This window comes from Apteryx rowi, unplaced genomic scaffold, assembly GCF_003343035.1.
Source record: "Apteryx rowi isolate R43461 unplaced genomic scaffold, aptRow1 scaffold_23, whole genome shotgun sequence".
NCBI lineage: Eukaryota > Metazoa > Chordata > Aves > Apterygiformes > Apterygidae > Apteryx > Apteryx rowi.
Genome location: NW_020448641.1, coordinates 3698500 through 3725401, shown reverse-complemented (window position 1 = coordinate 3725401; position 26902 = coordinate 3698500). Strand labels below are relative to the sequence as shown.

At 38.3% G+C, this 26902-nt stretch overlaps 2 protein-coding genes across 8 annotated transcripts in view; one reads left to right on the top strand and one right to left on the bottom strand.

Moving 5' to 3' along the window:
• Positions 1 to 13581, top strand: part of EDRF1 (erythroid differentiation regulatory factor 1) — a 30285-nt gene extending 16704 nt beyond the window's left edge. For 2 of the 4 annotated variants that reach the window (XM_026065602.1, XM_026065600.1), the window contains 10 exons: positions 1864 to 2052; positions 3134 to 3334; positions 3696 to 3914; positions 5040 to 5263; positions 6890 to 7048; positions 7328 to 7477; positions 8247 to 8403; positions 8605 to 8720; positions 9666 to 9829; positions 12735 to 13581. In XM_026065602.1, coding sequence (XP_025921387.1) covers positions 1864 to 2052; positions 3134 to 3334; positions 3696 to 3914; positions 5040 to 5263; positions 6890 to 7048; positions 7328 to 7477; positions 8247 to 8403; positions 8605 to 8720; positions 9666 to 9829; positions 12735 to 12906 — 1751 coding nt within the window. In that variant the 3' untranslated portion in view covers positions 12907 to 13581. The remainder of the gene's footprint in view (positions 1 to 1863; positions 2053 to 3133; positions 3335 to 3695; positions 3915 to 5039; positions 5264 to 6889; positions 7049 to 7327; positions 7478 to 8246; positions 8404 to 8604; positions 8721 to 9665; positions 9830 to 12734) is intronic. The other 2 variants (XM_026065601.1, XM_026065603.1) reach the window with 2 other exon arrangements.
• A 6761-nt stretch (positions 13582 to 20342) lies between these two features.
• Positions 20343 to 26902, bottom strand: part of UROS (uroporphyrinogen III synthase) — a 22781-nt gene continuing 16221 nt past the window's right edge. For 2 of the 4 annotated variants that reach the window (XM_026065609.1, XM_026065610.1), the window contains exons 7-10: positions 25709 to 25792; positions 25120 to 25205; positions 22998 to 23096; positions 20343 to 21173 (exon numbers count right to left, since the gene is read on the bottom strand). In XM_026065609.1, the coding sequence (XP_025921394.1) occupies positions 21027 to 21173; positions 22998 to 23096; positions 25120 to 25205; positions 25709 to 25792 (416 nt within the window). In that variant the 3' untranslated portion in view covers positions 20343 to 21026. The other 2 variants (XM_026065611.1, XM_026065612.1) reach the window with 2 other exon arrangements.

Here is a 26902-nt window from a genome sequence, read left to right as displayed (position 1 = left end):
TTTGATAGACTTGTGTGGTTCCCTGAAGTTGTGTTTTTTTGTTTTGTTTTTAAGCAGTCTTCATTCTTTTTTGTCATTTGAAAGTTTTGTGAAAGAACTTCTCACTTCTGACAGTCTGTTCCTACGTCGTGCTCACTGCTGGATTGCACATTCGGAAGCTAGTGGTGTGAAATGTTAACTAGGATTTTGTTTTTTCTTGTTTCCCCGCTGTCCTTCCAAAACTGTAGAACTACAAAGAATGACGTTTAGTCTAAGTTTAAATACTCACTTAAATTCCAAAAGTTTCAGACTACAGTGATTATCTATTTTGTTTTGCTCTGGAACCCCATAAGGCAGGTTTAGGAAATGGATCCCTTTTCCGGTCCTGAAAGGAACAGAGTTCTCTGCAGAGTGATAAGCCCTATAAGCATATTCGAGAAAAAGTTTTGAAAAGTTTGTGTACATTTCTAGAATTCCTCATTCTTCCCTTTCTTCTTCCCCTTTGAAAAATCACTAAATAATAAACAAATTTGCTTTTGAGTTGAGCGTTTAAATGGTGTCAGGTTCCTCTTCTAATTTTATGGTTGTCGTTTGAATGCCAGTGATCTGGAGATGTACAAATACCTAAGGTGGCCTTTTTTTGGATCTGTGACTGTAGGATTTAACAGCATCTCCATCAGAAAGCTGCACTGTGGTGAGCTAGTGTAAATTCTGCATAGTACTGTTAATACAGACTGTGTGATTAATTTTTGCTGAGATCTACTGAGAAGCTTTACTGAGGTCAGCTCAGCAAGAGCAGTGTGCTGACTTCAGCTTTACTGGAGCCAGGCTCTGTCTTCTGCCTTCACAACTTGGAACTGATGACATGTTTCAGCTGCTTGCCAGCTGGCAAGTAGAATGTGTAGTTACTAACTTTCTCTATTTAAAAACAAAAATTTTCTGGACAATGTGGGGGATAAAATGTTTTTTTGCAAGAACTGTGCAGTATTTACTTGATTTCTAGTTCTGTATTGAAGTTTTTCCCTGAAGTAGCCACAGATTACTGCTTTGGGCCATAAAGATTGGATTCAACCTAGAGGAAAAATAAATGAAAGATAAGGGAGAAACTTCTGCTTTTCCAGTGTGGTGGGTTTTTTGTTTGATGTAAATTGTGTAGTTTCTGAGTGGGAGGGAGAAGGGGAGTGTTTCTATATACAAAAAAGCTAAGTGCTGTTAATTGCTGAATTTCTAATATAAAGAGAAGTTCTGGCCTTTGGTATCAGGACTTCTAAGGTTAAAGTCAGGGGCCTGTTCTTTCTGGTTCCATAACCACTCTAGCATCGAAGAAACAAACGTCTTCATCTTATGCTGAAGATACCTTAAGACCGTGTCTGTCTGTCTGTCTGTCTGTCTGTCTCACATTAGGCCCTCCTTGTAGGAGGGACTAGGTTATCCAGTTTCCTCTGCGCTGGAGATGGTCTCAGGCTGAGCAAGCCTCCACTCGTGGGCTCTGCTGATACAGAAACAGAGCATACGTTCTATGGATTTGGCTGAAAGCAAAACTAACTATGTTTATGGCTTTATCTTGTTCTTTTCTATTGCTACTGAACAGAATAGTCTTGGCCATCGCACCAGTGTTTCAAAGGTATTGAGAACATGAGAGGTTAGCTGCACTGACATTGTTGTGCTCACTTTATTCAAACATCCTGCTATCGGGTGAAGTATGTGGGAAAAGYTCCAAGTATTGCAGGTGAAAAATGTAGTAGCAGGCAAGCTGGCGTACTCTACTTGTGCAGAGCTGTAATAGTGATTTAAATACTACCTATAAACCAATGGAGTCGGGTCAGACCTCTGACATAGGTTACGGACAGGAGATTCACTGCTGGGGTTTTGTTTGTGTTCCAGTGGGCTCGTTTCCGAAGGGTAAACATTCCAGTCTGTCAGGAATGATTCCTGGATCGTGGCAATATAAAATGAAACTTCAGCTCATTCTGAAGTCRTCAAAGGCTTATTACGTTCTGTCCGATGCTGCGATGAGCCTGCAGAAATACGGGAGAGCGTTACGGTACATCAAACTAGCTTTACAGTGCCATGGTGAGTTASCAGCCTGTATTTGTCCTCTGTGCAGTTACCTGTAGATACCTTTCATAGTCAAACGCTGCTTTTATGTATGATTTGTCCTAGTGGCTTGCAGTGACAAGTCTGACAACTCTGTATTTAGTTAAGCTTAATGTCTAGCTCATTGTTCAGGAGGGAAGTCTAGGAAGAATAAGTCTCTAGGACTCTTGGCTCTGTTTGGTACAAAGGTACTTCCATTTTGATGGGCGGAGTGAAGAATTTAGAGTGCAGATTTGGCGCTTCAGAGCACTAAAGCTGGGAGAGGTCAGTCCCAATGAGAAATCATCTGTGTTCTAGTAATCTGTGTTCTCAGTACCATGCCAGCAAATGGATGGTTTTCTCCCTGGAAATGGCTGGTGGTTCCCATTTCATTTAAATGTGTTCTGACTTTCAGAAATACTAAATTTGTTCACCAGCTTATTTGGATACTCCTGTAAAATGAAAAGCATCTCCAAGTATTACTGGAAGAAAACTGAAGTGAAATCAGGCTGTTTAGCCTATTATTATAATGAGACTAAATAACAAGAAAATGCCATTGGCTTAGTGCTGTAGTGCTGCACTTTTGCTTCCATGTTTATAGGGGTTTTGGGGGACGACGACGTAGGATTGTCTTACAAAGCAGTAACACTTTAATTCACAAAGCATTTTTCAGCTTTTAGTCCTCTAAAGACTTGAGAATTAAGTTTAAACCGTACCTTGTAGGAATTAATTTTTCAGGCCGTATCTGACTTCAGTTAACCTGTAGAAATCCAGTTGTTTTCAGTGGTTTTAGAATCAAATTTGAGATTCGGATTTGACCTGTTTATTTCTAATGTATCAGATTCACTGCTTACCATGAACAAAATACTCTTTTGAAACTCTATTAGCTGTGTAGAGCAAATATGTGTTTAAAAAAAAAAAAGTTACTCTTAGAAAAGCATGTCTCAGTCTTTATACAGAGAATAAATGTGGCAAGTAACAAAAAAAACAGTTATATCATCAGCCTGTGTCAAATCTTTTGAAGCTTAATTCTTTTTCTCTCCCCTCCCTCACCCATGGGATTTTTTGTTTCCGGTAGATACCTACTGTTGCCTGTGTGCCAGCATGCTTCCTGAAGTATTAGTATTTCTTTGTCAGTGTTTAACCCTCTGTGGAGATACCCAGTTAATGCTTGCCCAAAATGCAAATAATAGAGCAGCATATCTTGAAGAATATAACTACCAGACGAAAGAAGATCAGGAAATACTACACAGTCTTCACAGAGAATCCAGCTGCCAAGGTATGATACTGATGTAAGATAGGACAGTCCTGAATCAGTTGTGTGATAATTTCATTGTTTCCTCAGAACCATGCACCAGTATCATTTACGGAGGAGGGCTCGTTGCGCTTCAGTTCTGTTTTCTTTAGAGAAGGCTTATAGTGCCTATAAGGAGATTTTCAAAACATTGTATGATGTGCCTGAAGTTGTAAAATAACTAAAAATAATAATCATTTAAGTAATGGCTAAATTCTGTCCATCTGGAGGAATTGGGGGAACCTTCTGATGTAGGTCATCTTATTAGGCATTTTCCTCCAGACTGTTGTAGACTGCTGTTCTGGAAATACTCTTTTGACATGCAAGTTTGCATTTTATTTTCTAGTGTTTGCATGGGCTACTGACTTGTCTACAGACTTGGAGTGTCAACTTTCAGTCAGCTGTAAATGTTATGAGGCAGCCAATGAAATTTTACTTTTTAGTAATTTAAAAAATCAGAATCCAGAGCAGCACATGCAAGTACTGAAGAGGATGGGCAACATCAGGAATGAAATTGGAGTGTTCTACATGAACCAGGCTGCTGCAGTGCAGACTGAGAGAGTGGGCAAGTATTCTTTTTTGACTTTTTTTAAAGAATTTGTGTATGCTATTTCACTGAGGGTAAAACAATGATTATTGTCACTAATAACACAAGGGGAACATTTAAAGAACAGCTTAWTAAGAGTTTTCATTTATGTAATTTTAATGCCCATTTTAAGTATTTCTCTATGATGGACTACTGTGACAGATAAGCAACACTTAGCTGAACCTGAACTGAATAACAGAATCCATATAACGGAATAACGGAATCCATCTATATCTATAGCTTTGGAGAAATTTTTCTGAAGTGTGTAGAATATCCTCAGAAAATACAATGGAAACATTAAAACAGCTCTGTTCATGCAAGGCAGGGTGTGTTGCACTCTTGGTGTGTCCTGCTTAGTTTCAGTGAAGTCAATCTGGGTTTTTTTGTTTCTTTTTTTGGTAGGTAAATCCTTGGTGATTTCGTTCCTGTTCTTTGCTGAAATGAAGGCTACTTAAGTTCCCTTTGCTGTAGGGAAAATACTTTTCTTTGGGAAAGTAGAAACGATGTTTTGTCTATAAGCCCTAGTTATATGAACAAGAACAAATTAGATGCCTGTGGGAGACATCGTACACAGCTTGGGTCTCTCAGATACCTGCTTTATTCTGTGACCTCTGTCCAATTAATATTTGAAGAATTTTGGGTTAGACTTTAATTGTGTAATTCTCTCATCATTTCTGTGTTTTAAGAAAACTGCTATTTAGCTGATGTCAAATCATTAGTATTGAACTTGTCTATAAAAGTCACTATTGCTTCATACTATATATAGAACTGCAATATCTTAAATATTACTGTGAAATAGCTTTGAATTGCCTTTTATCCTGTTATCTCCTCTCTCCCCTTTTTGCATCGCAATTCTTATGAAAGTATGGTATGCATAGTGGTGTGGTTTTGCTACTAATTTTCATATTTGTTTGTCAAAAAGTCTCAAATTAAGTGGTGATTTTTTTTAATTATTCTTCCCCAGAAAATTGGGTCTACGAAATTCCCATACATTCTGAACAGTCATCTGTAGAAACTTATGAGAAAAATAACATAATAGAAATGCTTGCTTAGTATCTTTTAAGAATTTTGACTGAGATAATAAGGCTTGTGTTTTGCTCCTAGTGAGTAAAAATGTATCAACAACAGAACAGCAACTCTGGAAGAAAAGCTTCTCTTGTTTTGAAAAAGGGATTCAGAATTTTGAGTCAATTGACGACGCAACCAATGCTGCTCTGCTGCTGTGTAACACGGGAAGACTGATGCGAATTTGTGCTCAAGCCCACTGTGCGACTGAAGGGGACTTCAAAAGAGAGTTTTCCCCAGAAGAGGCCCTTTATTATAATAAGGTAACTTAACTTTTTTTTTTTTTTCTTAAAAAGACTGGTCCATACCCTAGTATGCCCTTTATTGTATAATTTTTGTAAAATATCCTAGGGTTCTTCAAAGAATGATGGTCTTGCAGTGGAAAGGTTTGTAATTTATCTAAATTTAGCAACTGTAAAATTATAGGGGTTTCCAAAAGATCATTTTTGTTAAAACATAGAAGAAAATATCAATCTACTGGAAATGTTACCTTCGTACTTGCAAGAATTAAGAGCAAATTAGTACTGTGGACTTCTGCCTCAAAATAAAGCAGATGGTCTCACAAACATTCTTAGTACGTAAGGCAAATATCTATAAGAAGTCAGTTCCTTTGTTATGCACATGAAAACCAAGTGATCAAAGGCAGATGTGTGTGTTCAAAGTAATTTCACTTTATTTTAAAGATAAGTCATCATTAATAACTTGTGATATCTTTTTTTTTCCTCATTATCCTAATCCTAGCTAAATAGGCTTGAAGTTTAGCTGAAAAAATAACTATTTAGCTTTTTAAATATAAATATTTCATTTTAAAGCTGCAATTTGTTATATTGCCATGTTGATCTGAGCACTTGCAGGTTTTATTGTTTTGACTCATATAATCATTCAAAAAACACTACACAGGGAACTCTTCCCTTCCCCACCCCCCTCATGTTACTATGTGCCTATTACCTAAAACCAGGTAAGTTAACAAGAAAACCTGTTTAAAATACCATTTTACCATTTGAATAGCTTTAAATGGTCCTTGATGGCTTAGTATCCTAGTGAGAAGAGAGCAAAAATTRGTGTACCTGGAAAAGAAAATTTATAATAACAGAATTTAAAGTTGATTCTTCCTTAATAAATCAGTAGCACTTCTGATATTTTCTTCACTTGTCCAGTAACTACTTCAATTACTTTATCTTTTAATTGGGCAAACTGGACTTTGCAAAGTACATATAAAGGTCCTGAGATATGGCAGTGGTAGAAATTTGGCTTCATTCTTTAAAATAGTGGGGGAGGAAGGGTGTTTTAATAAAGCCCTGAAACAAAAGATCTACCTGCATGCCGACCTTATTCCCTTTTTTCTCCACTTTAGTGTAGGCTTAGAGTTAGCTGCTGCATTATTTGTTTTGTAAATTAAGTAAAACTTAATCTGCTAAAATGTTGATTAGAAATCTTTTGTCCCATCCTGGTTTTGCAGTGCTTTTGTGTACTTTGATCCCTGAAAGTTCATGGCAAGTTTACAGAGCTGTTCAAAGAAGGGCTTAGGAGAGCAGAGGGAAACTATCTGAAATGTATCTTGTCAGTCATTAGGTGTAGCTATGTATGGTTTCACAAATGCATGTTTTTCATGGCTTCTGAGATTAAGAAGATTCTGTTCATGCTGCTGTTTAGGCTTGATTCCATTCCTCTGAGTGCTGTGATTTTTTGGGTCCTACGTGGTATCACTGGCTGGTAAACACAGGAGATTGAAATGCATGGCCATGATTAACATGAACGGATATAAGGAAAATACTGAAGGAGGCTCACATGTGGTTTGAATTCTTTCCTTAAGAAAGAGTAAAGGGGAATGGATTTCTAGTGGGTATGAATATATGCAGTAACTACATTTATTATTTTGTAATCTATAGGCTATTGACTACTATCTGAAGGCATTAAGATCTCTGGGTAAGAGAGAGATGCATCCAGCTGTTTGGGATTCTGTAAACTGGGAGCTTTCTACGACATATTTCACTATGGCAACTCTACAGCAGGATTATGCTCCATTATCTAGAAAGGCTCAGGAACAGGTAATAGAGGCTTTGTGACAACAGCTGATAAAATAAGCTATTGTCTTCATAAAACTAAACAGGAGGCAAAATTGATGTTTTGGTTCATGATATTGGGATAACTTGTAAACCTTTATTGGGTAAAAACTTTTTGGAAGTAGTTCTTGCAAACTRTAAAATGTTTAGTCATGCATGTATTTTTGCTCTTACCTTATTTGTGGCATTATCGTTTCATTAAGATTAAACCGTGATGTTCTTGTTTCAAAGTAATCGCACTACATCATTTTGTTTCCCTCGCAGATAGAAAAGGAAGTTAGTGAAGCCATGATGAAGTCTTTGAAATATTGCGATGTTGATACAGTGTCTCCACGACAGCCTCTCTGCCAATATCGGGCTGCGACCATCCACCACAGGCTTGCTTCGATGTATCATAGCTGCCTGAGAAACCAGGTATTAGTGCAAACTGTTTTGTTCTTTCCGTATAGGTCCCATACATAAAAGGTTTATGATGTGTGGCGATTGATATTTATCCTTCCGTCTATAGTTGGGATATATTTATTTAAATGATTTAACTTAAAAAATCCTGATTTATTTGCAAATCACTGTAAAGTACACAGTTATTTTGGAGAGCAGACTGTCTTTGTAAAGTATATTGAGCTTTATGATTCCATGTCTTCTAGGTACTTCCACACTCCCATAATGGAAGTGGTTGATGATAAATACTTAAAGTTTTATTTTGCTTTCATGCTATTCTTCTCATACTTTTGCTTGTTTTCTAGCAGAAGGCTGTTTGCATATGTTTTATCATCATTAGCACTTCTGGTATTTTGTTCACTTGTCCAGTAACTATCTACAGTTACTTTATCTTTTAACTAGGGAAACTGGGCTTTGCAAAGTACATATAAAGATCCTGAGGTATGGCAGTGGTAGAAAGTCTTAGAAAACAACATGCAACTGTACTGCTTTTTTTTTTAATTGTTCCTTMTGATTAGCCTAGTTGTACTCAATGTGAATTTGTTAGCATTAGCTATGAAAATATAGTGACTCTGGCAGTCTGGTGACATGTTCTAGAAATGCACAGACATTTAGATGAACCGTTTTCAAATGAGCTGGGGGGTGATTGTTGGTACCTCAAGTTCTCTATAAGCAGGTTTGTTTATTGTAATGGTTCTCATGAGCATATAAATTGTCTGGAGACTTATGTACCCTACTTCAAATGCAGGTTGGTGACGAGCATTTGAGGAAGCAACATCGTGTACTTGCTGATCTTCATTATAGTAAAGCAGTAAGACTCTTTCAGCTCTTAAAGGATGCACCCTGCGAGTTCCTTCGTGTGCAACTGGAAAGAGTGGCATTTGCAGAATTCCAGATGGCGAGTAAGTAACTCGGTCTTTCTACAACAGTTGTCCAAAATATCATTAACCACTTTATTCTATTTTTAGATAATTCTGTTTATGAAGGCAGGAATTGTCTGCTTCTTGAGATACAGTTGTCTTTGAAAGAGTGGAAAGGTGGTTTTATCTTACAGGTTTTCAATCTGCAATCTGGAATGTAAGCTTATTTATTTATTTATTTAGGTCAGAACAGCTGTGCTGGGAAATTAAAGACTTTGTTTGGAGCCCTAGACATAATGGTGAAAACCAAGCGTGCGTTTCAGCTCATCAGAAAAGAGCTTGCGGCAGAGTGTGAACAGGTAAACAAAAGATAAGTGCTCCGATTATCTACTCCCTTGTCTTGTGCATTCACATAAAACTGGTCAATTGGGAAGTAAGATGTCGCTTGATTATTTTTCAGTAAAGCTAATTGCTTAAACAGTATGAACAGGGTTTGAACCTACTGCAGTAAATGGAATTGGATTTAAAAAAAATGTTTTAAACCTACCTACCTTTGAGATTCTGTTAAAGGTCCTGCCTCTTTATGCCATTCTGTGGTAGCTGGACATGTGATGGAACTAGCAGTGTGCATCTAGCTTTTTTTTTTTTGATGTGCTGGATGCAGAGTGTGTGTGTTTTGTTTTCTTTTGTTTTTTTTAATGTAACCTTAGTAACAGAATGCAAAACACTTTTTGCTAAAGCTGACAAAATTTTATAGGGGTTCTGTTTGAACTTCTGAATTGCCCTGCACTGCAGAGATTGGCTGTAACATGTTTATATGTGGAGATATATTGACTGTCTTTTTGAGTAATCTGGGTTACATGGAACTGTATATTATCCCTTAAAAGTCCTTTTAAAGAACTTAAGGATGCATCTACAACATAAATGGGAATTCTCTATATATAGTATAGTTAATGTTAAAACGTGGAGGGTTATCTGTAGTCGGTGTTAACAAATGCTTGATGCCGAAATAAACAATTGCCCGCTCTACTTACTGATGCATGTTCATCCTTTATCTATTCAAGTCCTTATTTTCCTGACTAAAACCTAATATGACAGTATATAGAGCACAGGCAGCTGGCGTAACTTCGAAACAGTGTGGGATATGATGCTAGTTACTGAAGTYGCCTAAACAGGGCATCATAATAATTGTGATATTGGTACCACTCTTCTAAAGAGTAAGCTAAACAGCAAATATAGTATTCAGCTTAATTGAAATACCTTTTGATGATGGCGTTGAGTGAAATGATTTTTTTTTCTTGTAGATAAGCGAGAATAAAAGTAGTGCTGAGAATACAACATCTAATGATTCTTCCACTAGCCTTAACAAAGAAGAAGTATTGAAACTGCTTAGTATTTTTGAGTCCAGAATGTCATTCCTTCTCCTACAATCTGTTAAATTGTTAACTTCAGCAAAAAAGAAAACAGGGTAGGTTGAACCTTGATGTACATTGGAAAAACTGCATTGTTTAGATGTGATTTCCGTACATAAATCTGCAAAGTATATACTTGGGCATAATGCAAGAAAACGTGATGTTGACTTCACTTATACTCTTTTCTGGCATTGACTCTCCTGTACTTAGGAAGAGCRGGGATGTGCCTTGATCATCCAAAGTCTGAATGTTTTATGTGTGGTTTTTGTGTGCAACTGAGGGAATGACCTGAGAAGCCTGTTTACTGTGTGTAACTCGGCAGCTGATAGGAGACCAGGACTGAGAGGAGACCAAAAACTAGACTGACTGTATTCAAATAGGAAAATAATAATCTGTAGTAGTTGTCTGAAACGTACATGTGCATGCTCTCCTTAATTTTCCTTATGTTGGTCTTTATCTGTGACACAGCAGGTAAGAATTGGTGGGGGAGAAACTACTGCATACTACTGATCTTTTGGTATACCTTGATAATAAAATAAACCAGTGACAACATATTTTGGCTTGCAAAGCACTGCAGAATAAGTGTAGGAACATCACTAATGCTAAGAATAGAGAAGGATGTGCATGGGGACAATACTCATTGGTATTAAAGAGTTTTCCAGCGCCTAGTGGATTGTAGTGAAGAAATCTTCTGTCTTGCTGCTGGGGGTTCAGAACACATATGGCTTCTCTCTCTCTCTCTCTCTCTCTCTCTCTCTCTCTCTCTCTCTCTCTCTCTCTCTGACCTTCAAGTGCTGTAATTAGTCATGGTAATTTAATTCCTTACACCACTATTGCTTCTGTCAGATAGATCTGAATGTGTTGCTTTTGGGATTCAGCCAGAACCTTTTATTCTCTTAGCAGCCAGTATGTTTGACTGTAGAAGCTACAAGAACATGCTGTTGCTATTTTTGATGCTATGTAAAGTTACTTTTATGAAAATGTTGTATTAGTTCTAGTATATAGTTCTAGAGATTCCTTTTATTGCTGGAAGTTGTATTAAATAGCTTTCAGATTGAAGCGCTGCTGCTGCTAAGTGCTATTTTGCAAAAAGTAGATTGTGAAATTAATTCATCATTCTGCAGAGGAAGGTGCCTGCTGGTGGGAGGAGACTGGTAAGTGGAGAAACACGAGACGAGGCAGAAGAGCTTGGTGCTCTTGTTTAGCAGTGGTTTGGGTGCAGTGTTGGGTGCATTCAGCTTTGAAGAAAAGCTTCCACAAGGTGGCAGTCGGAATATGTGAAATGCAGAGGATTAAAGAAGTATAATTCATTTCTAATCAAGTAGATGTCCCAAATAWTAGTACTAGCAATTGTTTCAGGTCTATTGTCTCATAACCTGAGTATGTTTTGTATAACAAGATTTGTATAACAAATCTTTGATTTTTTAATTTCTTTATTTAACATACTTTCCTGTCATAGTCTCTCTCTTGAATAGAGTTTTGTAATGAAGATTTCATACACAGGGAACATATTTCAGTTTTAATATGAATATCGTGAAATAGGAGTGTTGCTGTAACATCTTAACTTTTGGGGTTTTTTTAACCCAAAGGTAGTTTGAGGCTAAGCTTAAATCTACTTTTTGTTTAACCTGTCTAATACCTCCTGCACACGTCTCGTTTACATTTCCTCAGTTCTGCTTTGTGGAAAGAGAAAGTAACGTCTGTCTTCTGTTTTAATGACAGGCAGGCTGAAAAGGGAGGAAATTAGAGCTTGCAAATGCTATTTCAGGGTCTCAGRTGCACTTTGGCAGAGAACACAAGAACATGTAAAATGAATGTTCAGTAGTGAAACTTGCATATTAGCAACAAAACTGGATGAAATCACAGTTTTGCCATCTAAAAGTTAAATGCGTAAGTGTAACTGAATTTGGCTATGTAAGTCAGAGGAAAGCAGTAATTGAAAGTAATACTTAGTTACAGGGATTCTTGCAGTTTATCCTGGAAATGCCTTTACATTTCACTGGCTTTTTATTGACTACCTGTGCTGTATAATAAATACAGCTRTCTCTGATTTCTGCCAAGTGTTGTGAATTTAACTGCTTCATGGTTTCTTGGTAATTCCTGAAGCATTTACAGTTAAATGGACTGCTGCTTACACACRTGAACACTTTATTTATAATACCAATGGCAGCACTCTTCTTATTTTTGTTTTTTTCTCTAGTTTAGGGCCACTTATTTGTTAGGACTCTTTGGGTGATGGGGCAGGGRGTGACAAGGTTGTTGCAGTAAGCCAGCGCTTCTGTGCTAAGTGATTTACAATGATGTTTGTCAAATGGGAAAAAAATTGTTGGGGGTTTAAACTGCAGACTTAAGTAGCAAAAGAGGAAAAGTTCTTTTGTGTATCGGTAATGTGCACAGAAAAGTCTCTGTCATCTGGAAACAGTTTACATACCTGGAACTTCAGAGAATGAGGCCAGATCATGGGCTTCAGTCTTGAACAGGAAGGTGATGCCTAAGGTCGTTTAGTGGGCAAAACTAATGGCAGGCGCTTGCACACGAGCAAATAAAAACTTTGGATTCTCCCTCTGGCATCTCATGGCTATTCTGGTATCTGTTTGCGTTAGGCATGATCAAGATAGACGCTAATTTAGACAAAAGTACAGAGATTTGTCATGGAGACATTGACAGGAGGGTTTAGGATGTGGTTTGGCATTAGGAGTTAATAATATGGCCAGACTAGAGCTGAAGAAAAGTTGGAACTCATCCCTTCTGCAGTATAAACGGAAACTCTGACTACAATGCTGTAAAACGGTAGGAAATAGGAACTAAGGAAGTAACAGAAAGACCCAGAAATCCAAACACCAACCATATCGTTTCAAAGAAACAGTGATCAATGTTGCTGTTGARTAATCGTTTTGATAATTTGCAAAATAAAAACATGGTACAGTTTAATAGCTGTGTTATCTCTATTTTTGTTTTTAGGGGCATTAATGAAGAAGAAGAAGTTCTTAAAACAAACAAGCAAGTTTACTCCCTGCTGTTGCGTGCAACTGCTAACAAAAGCATGACTCTGCTAGAGCGAATAGAGGTAATCTTAAGTTTGCTGGAACAACTGACTCAAAATAGTGAAGCCAGCAATGTAGGAATTCAGTGACTTTAAAATGCTGCAAAACAGCAGAAACAGTGCCTTGCTATGCATGGGATCAGTGGGGCTTTTTCCCCCATGTGATATTTAGACTTACTGAAGGCGAGAAGAATATCGCCTACATTGTCACACTCTACATCTGGGAAAGAACAGGAATTGCCTATTATTCTGTGCTAACTCTGTAACAGTTTGGTTACTAGCATTTCTTCATTTGAAATGCTGACCTGGGGTTCTGGATGTAAACTTAGGGGGTTTTTTATGTTGGAGAAACTCACAATTTTTCTCTTAAAGGTAATGGACTTTTTTGCAGTGATAATGTTCTGCATAAAAATGTAATCTCTCAGTTGCTCTGGTTTGATATTTAATGAAGCATACTTTGTAAGCAAAGCTTTATTGGAACACTTCAACCAGTAATGTGAACTGAAGTTATATTCAAGAGGAATTTTCTTGTACGTGGACACACTTGTACAGTTACTATCCTGCACGAAAGTACGTGCCTTTCTAGCTTTGATGCAAGACTCTTGCGAATATTAGCCATCACTGGGATTTCATTTACACCAGAAAGTGAATGGTTTTAGCTGTGTTTGTTTGAATTGATCAAGAATAGTATTATCTTTTTCAGACTTGAAACTGTGAATAAATGAAAGCATATTTTTAAATAAATTTTTATTTATTAAATATATACCCATGAATTAGTCTGTGTTGTTTTTATTGGTTGTGACCCTTATGCTTTCATCAGAGAAGCAAACTGCTCAACAGAATTAAGACCTCTTAAATGGTAGTGAGAGCCTCATTCCTTAATGTAGTGCATGAAAAAAATCTGTAAAATCAGGTTTAACAAATGAGTTTAGTCTTATCTTAGCATTTGAGGATTCAGCTTATTGGAAACACTATGTTTAAAGATCAGATTTTCACAAAATGTAACATCTGATGTTTTAATGTTGTTCTAAAAATAACTGTGATTCATTATTGTGCAATAATCTTATAATATCCACTGTGTATTTTGGTGACTAGATAACCTATTACTAATACTCCTGAATCAAAACAAGACTGGAAGCTCAGTTTTATCGCTTATCACATAAACACTCTACTGTTTAACATTTACATAAAGCTTTTAAGTGAAGTCTATTGCCCTGCCACTGTAGGGTTGCAGGTAGTCATGAGCATCAGCCTGTGCCTCCCGTGCTGTGGTTTGCTCTGCGTTCATATCCACTTCGGAGGCAATTCTTCAAAATCTTGTTCCAGTGTAGTTCTGCTCAGGAAGGCACTGGAGTGAATGGGACGTTTACTTCTTGTTTTGCGAATTCCCTGTAAAACCCATGGAATGCAGCTAGACCTACTTGTTACGAAATAACTTAATTCTTTTTACCAAAACTGCATTGTACAGGTCTTAAACGGCATTTAGCGCAGTTCCATCCGCTGCTTGCAAACTCAGTTGTTCTTCTTGCAACTCTGTTTTGGAGGGGCTCTTTGATCCTACCAAGGAAGTAAGAAGCTAATGTTCAGGTAAAGGTATGAATATTCTTATTTTTCTGTCAGGATGGCTTTGATACTCTCTGCAACTATGCTATAATTAACAGCTTGAATGTGTCTGTCCGTCACCAACACTGTGCAGATTAAGTCTAGCTGTTAAATGTTAGAGGACTTGGTGTCTTCTGAACTCCGAATACAGTGGGTTATGAATGTCTCTTCTTTTTCTGATGTGCATTTTAATTACACAAATTAACATTTTAAGTACTCCTATGATACTGCAACACAAACTGCCTCCAGTTTTCATGCTTGAGAAAGCATTAGCTCTGCTCTGTGAAGAAAGAGTTGGAGCACTAGTGCCGTTCCGCATCTGCGTTTTTTAGGAAAGCTGTCGCCTGCTTTCCTGCTAGTTCAGATTTGATTTTTATTCCTTTTTTATGATTCGCTCTTCACCACAAGTATCTTAGAACAGACAAATCCACCTCCATACGTAATGCTTCAGTCTGTGTATAATTTAAAAATATAAAGCAACAGAAGGGGTATGTGCCTCACTCTTCATTTCCTTCAACTGTAGCTCATGGTGCCTGTTCTGAGGTTATTTTCAGGCACTGACACTCAAATATCTTTTTTAACTAAAAAGAGGGGGAGGGAGAAAACTTTCTTGCTTCAGTTTCTGACTTGAATTGCCAACTGACTTTGAAACAATTTGCTTTTTAACGCATGTTCTGCTCCGTCTCTAAGCTTGTGGGAGATGAAATGCTTAGAGCCCCATTTCCCTCTTACTGAAGAATCTTTCAAGTACTTGACAGGTGCGTTTTCAAGGTTGATGCTTTGACACTCAAGATGTCTATTTTTTTCCCTAAACTAGTAGATAAACTACTGTTCGCTTCAGGGCCTCAAATCATGAGTCAACCCTCCTGTCTCTCATGTCAAAATACCCTGACTCCTGGAATGAAGGTTAGGGGTTTTTTACATATTGCTGAGTTGGTTAAAATATATATAAATATATAAAATATATATATTTTTTAAAGTGTGTGTATGTGCACGCTTAAAGGTATTGTTATAGCTTGAAAATTCCTTTTACCTGTTAGGATTTAAACTAGACATCAAGCTCTGTTTTGATCATGCTTATGAAACCGCAATCATAACTGCTAAGGAAGAAACCCCTAGCAGACTGCTTTGATGCTTTCTCTGGGATTCAGGCAGATGGCAGAAAGGTCCTTCCCAGGTAGCTAAAGCAAGAGGAAAATGTACCTTTCCTTTTGCAAAAGAAAAATGCACCTTTTTTTCCCCTCTCAAACTGATTTCTTATGTGGTTTCGTTCCATCTTTATCCTGTCAAGAAACAACTAGTTCTTGTTTCATTAAATACAGTGAGAAGCTGGTGCTAAAACCAGGAGCTGATGATGCTGGTTACTCGGGGGGAGTCTGGCAAGGCTCATTTGCAGCTGAACAATGGCTGGAGTAGACACCGTCCCGTAACCGTGCATGCCCTTGGGACAGCAAAGGGAATGTAAGCTGGGCTTAAGAATTGCAATAGGAACTGCCTGTTTATTTATGTGATGTATTAATGGATAGCAACTGGGTTTTCAGGAAGCTTTTAAAAAACTGAACACCAAAAAAAGCCTTATACTAAGCTGTTTTGGGATGAGACAGTACTTCTTTCTCCACCACCCCTCCCATCCTATGGGTGTATTGTTTCTGGTCCTATGGATTTGTGTGGTTTGAGATTTCTTGAGGTATTCCTGAATCAATCCTCTTCTTCTACTGGTAGTTCCTCTCCTCTTCGAACCCTCTCTCTGCACACAGAAGCCTGGAAGACTCGGTCAGTGAGATCAAGGCAAAGAAGGCATTGAGTGTCCCAGCCTTGCYTATGGCTCTGCTGTCATCACTCACTCGCCGTGTTCAGCGGTGGTCCCGTGTCTTCCTTCGTTGTTCTCTACCGCGAACACAGCAGCAGGAGCTGCTCTTGGTGGCCCTGATGCCCTTTGCAAGTGTCAGCTCTAGCTGAGCCTTGGTTCACCCAACCCAATCCCTGCGTGTCCAGGCAGCGTTTCCATACCCTGTCCTCACCTCCACCCCCTGGCTGCTGCCTTTTGGCACTGGAGCTCAGTCCTGAGCTCTGCTTAGCTGAGCTGCCGGTCTCGGTAGTTGTTTCTAAAGACTGACCAGTTCTCTTAAGCAACCTCTCCCTTCAGAGCTGCCTCCTGCACAGGAGAGAAGGTAACGAGAAAAGCGTTTGATATTTTAAGGAACACACAAAGCGTGGGGTTTTTTCCTCCCTGCCCCCCCCCTTTTTTTCCCCTCCAATAAATGAGTGACTTTTTTTTTTTTCCTGTAAATAAAAAGTATAGCTCATTTTAGGTGATCGAAGTATATTTAACTAGCATTTAAAGGGTGTGTGAGTGTGTGTATACACTTATATAAATAAGCAAGGCTACAGGAGCTCACTAACAGCGTCTTTCTATAAGTACTTGTTTATGTATTTAAGGTGCTTGTTTTAAGGAGGCAATTCTTAACTGCCCTGCTAAGAGATACGGAATGAGGCTTTTTGTACTGGGCATGTTCCTTTAGCACAGAAACCCAGACTGTGCGAATCTCCAGCCTGACACTACGAATGTGCTTTTTCAAGTGCCTCTTTAGATGTGACTTTAGAACAAACCTGGTATTTTTGGTGCAACACAAAGCACAAATGCACCTGAAAAAAGTAAATGCATCTTGCGAAAAGATGAAAGATGACAGACTTGCTGTATATCTGTTTTGTGTGACTTCTAATTTGGAATGACTGATTTGAAGAGGGAAAAAAAGGGGGGGGGGCAGACCCCCAGGGGTTTAGGTTCCTGACTTTTCCTTCCCTCGCTGTGGGGGCTGAATACATGCGCTACCACTTACGCTGTCCTAGCTGTCGGTGAGGTCAGAGACACAGAAAATTGCGCAGTAGGTTTCTGAAAGAAGATGACTAAAAGCACTAGGCTTGAAATTGGTATCATCAGGAAATCTAGCAACGGTGAGAGGCAGAAAAACTATGTTCATGAAAAAATTTGGTCTTTAGAGCAAAGGAATTGAGAGGTAACTAAGCAAGACTACTGGAGATAAGTAACTGTCTTTCTAATCGCTATCTGGCAAATCTAAGTGGGCAGGTGAGWTGACAATCCTTTAAGTCTGCTCAGCCGTTAATAGTAGTATGTAATGGGAGTCTAAGAAACTACTGAGGTTGTAACTGAGATGGCTGAGAGCATGAGCTAGAGGGTAGAAGCTGGAGTAATGCATTTGGCTACCGCTGATGGTCATTGATCTTGGTGGCTCGTTACCCCGGTGTGAGTAACGCTGCCCTGCTCTCTGACGAATGTTTTGAGTGTGACTTGTTGGACTTCAAAGTACAGTTAAAAAGTCTGGTGAAAGGGAAAGTTTTATGGTAAGCAGCCRCTTTTGTATGGATCAAGGCTCTCTGCGAAATTTTGCAAATAAGATTGCTTCCCGCTTTGTAATCAGGGCCAGATCTAGGCAGTTCGGTCTCAGGCCCTCCAGACCTCCTTGTTTTGGAGACTGCTGGAGGCAAAGCCTAAGGCTACCTCTGCAGGCCGTTCTGCTGGCCGGCTGCTGCGAGGCAGGGGAGCAGCGAAGGCCGGGGTGCCCTGGGCCTTCTCTTGCTACGGTCTAGGCTGGCGTTTCTGCTTAGATGCAGAGACTAGGCGACTGACTTGCGTCTCCTGGTCCAACTTCGTCACTGCTGGATTCTTGATGGTATGGGGAAAGTATTAGCTTGAAAACCCATTTATGATGTCTGATTTAGCAGGCTATCTTAGGGTGACAGGTCAGTGCATACACCACTGCAGTTTTTACTTCAATAGGGAAAGTCTAAAAGGTCTGTTCCAAAGAAAAGTGTAAGACTAGAACATAATCTGTGTTTCTCCTGGGACTGAAGCAGGTGCTTAGATGGGCTTTTTAGAAGAGATTTTTTTTGTCTGCCTAAGTGCATTTTACTGGTATTGCATTGCAGAGATCCATGCTGAAGGCTGTGCTGTATCCAGAGAAAACTGATGTACAATCAGCAATTTAGGAAGAGACGAATGGAAAGGGGATGGGGAGCAGGGAGATTTTTACGTAACTTGAAAAAATACTAAAATGAGCACTGTAAAAAGAGTCAAAAGAAAATGCCATTTACACCTCCCCTCAGGCTGTTGGTTTTGGAAGGAGCCACTAATATAGATACCAGTATGAGCTTCTGTAGATTCTTAATATTTGGCACATGGCCATCAGCTAATTTAAGAGAAGAGCCTCAGCGTAAGCCTTGAGAACCAAGAACTCTCATTGTAATAACAGTGTGTTAGTGTGATTTTTTTGGGGGGGAAGTTGTGTAACCTCTTGCTTTCTTGTAACTAAATGGAAGCAGTGTTTTACAGTGCTTCACTGAATCATGTAGACTAGATCAGGTCTGTAATCTGTCATATGGCTTACTAATAAAAGTCTTAAGCCCTGGCTGGTTTAGGAACACTACAGCAGTTGGATAAGAAGCATCCTCTACGGTAGAACATTGCCTGCTACTTCGTTACGCAGCTATCAAACTCCAGCAGCTGGGAGACTGGTTTATTCCTTACATTAGCATTTGCATCTGTAGGGAACAGGCTGGTGCAAAGCATTCCAATGGCAGGTCATTGCTGTTTTAAAAAAAAAAAATTGTAAGGAATATAGTATAGGTCTTCTAAGAGGAAAAACATGAATTCCTCAACCCCGGCTGGGGGAGAGCTCAGGGGCAACTTAGGTCCTAGAATGGTTGTGCTTCACCTGTGGAAGGGTTCCTTGGATGAAACCAAGCAAGGCCTGGACATAAGCAGTCTGTCCGGAACTGCGTAAGAAGCCATATGATCTGCTGYGGTTCTACTTGCTTTTCTCTTTTTACTGAAATATATTACTGTGCATAGAGTACCCAGCTATATAGTTGATACGGTCTGCTGATTGACCAACAAGGAATATATCTGAATTACAGGTTCAGAGATAATGTCAGCTGAGTCACAGCAGCTATCTGTATGGCTCCCTTGCTCCATAGCAAATGCCAGGGATACCTGACGTAGGTTTAACCTCTTTTGTAGGTCAAGTCTTCTGAGTTGTCTTGTACTTGCCACAGGTCAAGAACGTGCACACTACCTGTCTTGGCAGATGTAAGGCAACCTGATTTGTTGCCAGAGCCCTTGGTCTCATTTTTGTATTGTTATATGAAATGCACCAAGTATCTGTTACTCAGAAATAATAATAACTGATAAGTTTCTGCTGGAAAGAAGTGTAGAAATGGGCCTAAGCTAATGTCTGAGACAACTGATTAGATGTAACATATACTAGCAAAAAATTTGCCATGTATCTTAAAACGTGTCTCTGATAAGAACGAACTGTACTGGTAAAAGGATTTTCTGGTGGTATAATGGCTTCCATTTGTTTTTGTTGATACGCTTTTTTTCTGTTTGCATACTTAAATAGTGCAAAGGAGCACAAGTAAATATGAATGGCTTCCGTTTCCAGTTCTTGCGCTCACGCGTCTCCCCTTGAGCCTCTCTCCCCTTCTTCCCCTGCCTCCGGGCACTAGCTTTCACAAATCTTCTCCGAGCTGTCATGTATTTCAGACTAGAGATACGAGTGGTACTTCGGGGGACAGCTTGACTTACTGCACATGCAATCGTCTTAAAAACAAAGTGGCAGAGAGGTCAACAACTGCTTCCTAATCACTCTCTTCCTTCTCTCCTCGGGGGCATCTCTTCAGCGTCCTGCAGCTCCATCCAGTTACCATAGTAACTCTAGTGTCTTACAGGATTTTTTTGTTTTTTTTTTTTAAATGATAAACTGTTTAACATTATTTTTCAGAGTAACTTTAGGACTGTTCCTTATGAGGCATTTCAGTACACCAGGGAGGGGGAGGCAGCAAATCTGCCAGCCCTTACTGTACTTCTGAACTTCTATTTCAGCCCAAGAAGTTGAACTGCTCTATAAAGCACAATGGTAGTGTTATTGTGCCCGGTCTGGCTGACAAATCCACATAAACAATTTCAAATGACTTCAGTTTATATTAACATAATTTGGTTCGGATTAACTCTTATTCTAGGTATGGAGCTTCTCAACTCAAATGGAAATTCAGGTCATATACTTGGAATTAAACTAACAGAAACTTAGAGCAAATGAGGATTTCTCTGTTATTCTAGGAACCTCAGCACTATACTAACAACATGAGTGAGTTTCGTGAGGATTATAATTGAGTATATGATGATTTAAACCTTCTATGAACTTTTTATCATTAGCTGAAGGTAGCATTAGTCTCTGACTACAGAGAGAAATGAAAATCTCACGTTGTGTACGAGGTACCTGAGGTGATACATTGGACTTATTTCATTATATTACTCCGATGCACAATAGCCTTTCACAACTAGTTTTCACAGAAATATCCACATAAAATATTTACACTTGCAGGCATGAGTAAAAGGGGAAAAGCTAGTTGCTTTAAGACATGCTGTACCAAATGCTCCTCTTAAGCATTTAAATGCAAGCTGCTCACACCAAGCCCTGACAAGGGCTGTGTTGCACATTTGTGGAAAACACTTTGCAGCAGGATAGCAGATCTGCAAATGAAAAGCGCTTCTACAGCGCTATATTCAGTCTCAAACACATGCTGTGCTCCTATTCGGATGAACAGCAGTTCTGTTGGTGAAGTGCTCTTTGTATCCCAGAAGCGAGGTCTTGGGGAGTTGGATTCTCTGCAGTGCAGCTAACTGCGATTCCTGCTGCTTCCATGGCTTCAGCAGTGGTTGGACCTATAGCAGCAAACTGAAATGACAGGGTTTACGGTTATGGTTAGCGTAGGCAGGTATGGCAGCAGCTTGCACTGGTTACTTAGGTATGCAGCCTTCAGTCTTTAATGACATTGTCAGTGTAGCAACTTGCATGTCTGAGCTTATTAAACCACATTAACTTTCAGGTTGAAGATTTTCAGTATTAAAGCAGCTTATTAATTTAGCTACATAGCAATTATTTAGGCAAGATTATTACTTATCTCACCAGTACAAACATTTAAAACTCCTATTTCCACAAAACAGGAAAAGTGAGAGGAATTTTAACATGCCTCAGGTGGGTAACTGTCAACTCAAGCAAGAACTATTCTCAACTTCACATCACCAAGAGAAAATAAAGCTTGTACACAGAGGAATATAGCAAGATAGTTGGGAAAAAATTCCAGCTGAAACCAACTGTTAAAAATAAATAAATAAATAAATAAATTCCAGGGTACAAGCTTCTGATTCTTTTAACTAGCATAAACACTATATTTTTCTCCCTACGCTCTATGCAAATAGTGTGATAGCATATGTGCAGACTTATTTTCTTGGAAACAAAAAGAAAATGAATGTTTGTATTTCAATTTTCAATGTATTGCTTTGTTAGTCTTAACTAAAGCTTCTTAGAAACGAGCTGTTCTGTGCACAAGAATTCCGTGCAGACCATTATATTACACTGAGCAGTGGCATGTCTGATCCATTTCAAGAAATGGATAAAGCATTTCTAACACGAGTCTCCGACCTCTCTTTTCAAATGATTTTATGTACTTATTTTACAATATCTGTATTTGTATTGTGGAGAAGGACACAACAGAGCATTGTTCTCTTCACTCTGAACAGAAAATAAGACAGTTTTCAAACAACTTCTAAGTTTTGTGTTCTGCAGCCTTCCCCTAGGTTCCAGTAAACTGCTGTTTCTGTATGGACAAATTTCACCCTTAACAGACACCTCTATATGCCTTCCAGCGTTTGCTGGACACTACACTTACTGGCCTAGAGCCTTCAGACTTCAGACTGTCTGCTTCTTCTGGTCTACAATAAAGGGTACAGCATGCCAGGATTAGGCATATTTAAAATAAGCAAAGATTTTCAAGATGGTTAAGTAAGATTTTTTTTCCTCCAATTATTAAAAAAAAGCTAGTTTTTTTTTTGAAAGAGATCAAAATAGCACCCTTCCTGCACGCCAGAAGTCTGTGCCCAGTATTTCAGGAAAAATGCTATTCTGATTTGATCCTTTAAATCATGGCAGAAGTGTTCTTGTTCTGCAAGTTCCCTTAAGAGTATTCCCATGATGGAGAACATATAGGACTAACAAGATCTATTGTCTTTTAAAAGTACTGATCTTGCATAATTTATACTTGAAAAACATGTAGTGTGTAGGTTAGTTTTAGTTTATAGAGGGATTTTAAAATGCATGGAAGATATCTAATGCTTAAAGAATACCACTGTATTCATAAACATCTATTTGAAGCCCTATAACAGAAGTTATTTTTACTTGAGTATGTAAAAATGTAAAACTTGGTCAACAATTAATCAGTGTGATTGCCTTTAAATACTCAGATTTCATTAGGGGATGCAAACTACTGAAGCAGGCAGTAAATAAGCAAAAAAAAAAAGCCTTTTATTAGTTACCATTTCTCAAACCAAGATTTCAGAATTTTGCAACAGTCAGAACATAGGATAACCTGGGTTTTCAGAGAAATAAACACAAAAAGCCTGGCATTTCCTGCAGAAAATGAAGGTTTGTAAGAGGTATAATGGCCTTATCCCTCAGTCTCCTAAGGTGAACTGTAAATTCACCATTTTTGAAAAAAGGTACCTTCATACGGTTGATAAAATCCCCAGAAAGCTTCTGAATGTGCTGGAGGCAGAACTTGACACCGGACGGACTGAAAAACACGATGCTTGCTGGAATTCCCTGTGTGAAAGTAATCGTAAGTTGGACTAGGTTTCTCTCAATTCTAGCAATATATCAGTACACTTTCACATAAATCTCTTCAGCTGTCTCTGTATGGAAATGCAGAGCTTTTGGCTGATAAGAAACAGCTGTTACACCAACAAAAAGGGTTTCCTGTGGTGCAAGTGGTCTGCCAGACACCCACCTTACCATGGAATGCTGAAATTCAGGTGCGCTTTTAACCAAGTATTTTGTTGCACAAGCACATATTGGTGATAAATGTATCGGAAGTTTTGGAGGTGTCCTCATTTTTCTGTTTAGCAAGAAACCCGTACAAGTTAYTTTCCTAAATCCATTCCCATCTATCTCAGTTCTGGACATACTCCCTGTGTTTCCCAACTTATGTGGTTTACCCTAAATTCTGCCCACCCTGAGATGCTCTGGCAAAGATAAGGTGATGYCTTAAACCTGCAGCCCACTGCGATGGCTTTCTCAGAACAAGCCTGCTTGAAGACAGCAGGCAGAAACATTCTGTAGACTGAAAAATTCCATCCGGAGTGACGGTCCAGGCGTCTACTGCAGACCCAGAGCACATGCCTTCTTTTCATGGCTGTTTGAAGGAATAGGAGAGTGCGACCAGGAAGATACTCAAGCTCTGCTCAAACTGCATCTACTGTTATCTTACTGTGCACGACTTGGAAGCTAGCCTTAGCTCATGGAGATCAGAATGCTAGTTTAATGCATTTTCTCACAAAGTGCTAAACACTATCATTTTATACTTATGTATAGGCTTTAAATACCAGGTTTCCATGCACCAGATATTTAGCCACAATATCATCAGTTAAGAACAACTAAAAAGCTCAAGAGAAATGTATTTTATTAGTGTTACGCTGAAGCTAACAACATAACTAAATGCAGCAAATAATGAGTTCAATAATAAGAGCTCAGAAAGTCACAAAATGCTTATGTGCTATTGACTCAATTTTATAACTGGTATAAACCAAATTCTGCAGTGATTACAACTGTAATACCCATCTAGGAACACCAGGATACTACGATATATAAGTTAGACTGGCCAGGCCATAGTCTTCCAGGACCTCTTGAAAAAACAGAACTTTGAAATCAGAATGTAGTTTAACAAGAAGTTAATGCACAGATTTTAAAAAGTGAAGCAATATGCTTAGGCAGGTCAAGTGTCTGTACGAAGTAGAGGTTGTATTTTGAATAAATCCTAGATATAATGTAGGCTCCTACAAACAGAAAATTCAGTAAGCTTTAACAAATAAAAACAATTATCAGTAGCTCCAAATCTTTTACTATGCACTTCATCCTAGCTTAATGACATTTAATAGATGGTTTTAAAGAAAGAAAAACATTAATAACAATTCTAGCAAATACACCTCAACACATTTGTCGACAGCAGGTTACTAGGAATTTTAACACTTAAAATGAGATTACTACTATATTCATAAATGGGATAGTCAGAAAGGGAACACTGAAGCTATGTAGGGCTGATTACTGAATTTTGATTCATAAGATATGGCAAACATGTCCAGTGATAATACAGTGACATTAGTAAATTTTAATAATTAAGCTGTTCAATGAATATTCTCATTAAATGTATTTTCTAACATGGTATGATCTAAAAAGCAGTCTTTAAGACTTCAGTTTTGTCCAGCTCAAAGGAATAAACTGAACATGTAATTATTTATGCAGTTATTTACCAATCACTCTGAAAAATATATGTATTCTGAAAGCTAGATAAAATGTGAAACGTTTTGTCTTCTTTGAACAGAGACATCATGTATTTTAGACTCTTTTATACCTGCCATAACAAATAACTGAGGGACTCATTCTCTATGCCTGAAGCTTTTGCTAAAGGATTTTCTTAGTAGCCAGCAAGAAAAGAAAAAAAGCAGCCTATGCAGGAAACTGTTTTATCACCACAATTATATCATATACAGACAGCTGAAAAAAAGGAGTGTATTTTACTAGGTTTTACCATATATCTCAAAAATCCCCACATTATATCAGTGTCCAATACCTGTTGTGAGAAATAACTGCTCAGCGATTCTTGGAGATCAGAGTGTTGCGTAGTTCGATAAACGGTAAGACTTTCCAGAGGTATACCTGGAATCAGAACACRCATTCACGACTAAACAGAGTTTCAATAATTTCTATTATTTCAATAAAAAACTCTTAACATAATAATGGCACCTAAATGTGCTATTTCAGGCTAAAAAGATTAAAAAGACACAGAAACATTTCTTTGAAGGATTACTAGCTATTTCTAGAGCTACAAGATACAGTAAAGCATCTGTAATCAGAGAACCTCAAAGCACATTATGAAAACTGTTAAGCCTTGAAACATACCTGTGAATAAGTTATCTTCTGTATCACAGATGAGAATGAAGGTGAAGAACAAAGGCAAATAACCTTCCTAAAGTCATATTACAGCTCAGTACCAGAGCTGTGGACAACACTCTATTCTACCAGTTTTTATTCCTATCCTCTCACTTCTAGCCAGCAAAATAGCAAATATAATTTTTACTTATTCATATTTAGTTCACAATCTTTAGACACAACTTCTCTCACAGTAGACAATTAAAATGAGGCTCCAAGGGAAGTTCAACCTTTTTCTTTGAGTACTGTAGGAAGTACTTCTCTTTTGAGGGCTCCACAAGGAAACAGAAGAGATGATGAATTAGGTTTCTCTCCTGTAAATACACAAATAAAAACTTGTAATTAATTTATGTTTCTAATAAAGAACACACAGATTTTAAAGGTATCAAATGTTGGACATTTGCTTCAAATGCTGCATGCTTCATCACAGACCCAGCCATAACATAACTGAAACATTTGCAGTACAACTGCATCTGCAATTCAAAGGACAGAGGCTACTTAGCATGTAAATTAAAAAATATTCTATAACTATAATATGAATATATTGGCTAAAAAGATCTCACAAAAGATAAACTACATTCCTATTCCCCTTGCCATTCTGCAAAGGGAAGAGAAGTACCATGCAAGTAATCGCTCCCTTTTCAGAAGCGCAGTCTTCCTCAATTTTTGTATTTAAAACCTGAGTCTCACTCAGTGCATCCGTAGCCCTGTGAGCTGCACGCAGCTCCATGACAGCTCTCCCTGTATAACAGAACATTCAGCTGGACGAAGAGGACAGAAATACTCCACTGAAAAGGTTCAAATCTGCTAGAGATCTACTTTTTCCACAGGGAAAAAAAGATTCTACTTTCATTGCTAGAATGGAAGTGGATATTCCCACTTGCTCTTATCCTTTAAAACGGCAGACCTCCGACCTTAGTTATTGCTCCACTGCGCGCAGGTGAAAGCCTCTTGGTGATTTTGGAGAAGGACCTCTCTGATACCTGATTGCTTATAACTTACAGGGACGCAACTTCTGTAAGTTTCCTATGTTTCTAATACATTATCAGAGGAGTAAACACGTTCTTCTGGTGAAATCAGAGCGTCTGGTGGGATCACATTTTTGCAAGAGAAAAATGGTTGAGTGGAGACACTCAGCTCTTCAATGCAGTTTAATTAATTCTTTTGGTGTTTTGTGATTTTTGAATATCAAAGAAATTATCTCAAATTTTTTCTTTCAAAACTGATCTGAAGGATATACATGCTATTTAATATTTCCTTAGTCCTACTAATTGCTACCACTTCTTATTGAAAACATAATAATGGCTGGAAGGATTTTAGTTAACTTAAAAAAAAGAAAGATGGGACTGTCTTCTCTACAGTATTGCAAACCAAGCTATTACACAACATGTAATATAATATATACAATATAATATAATATAATA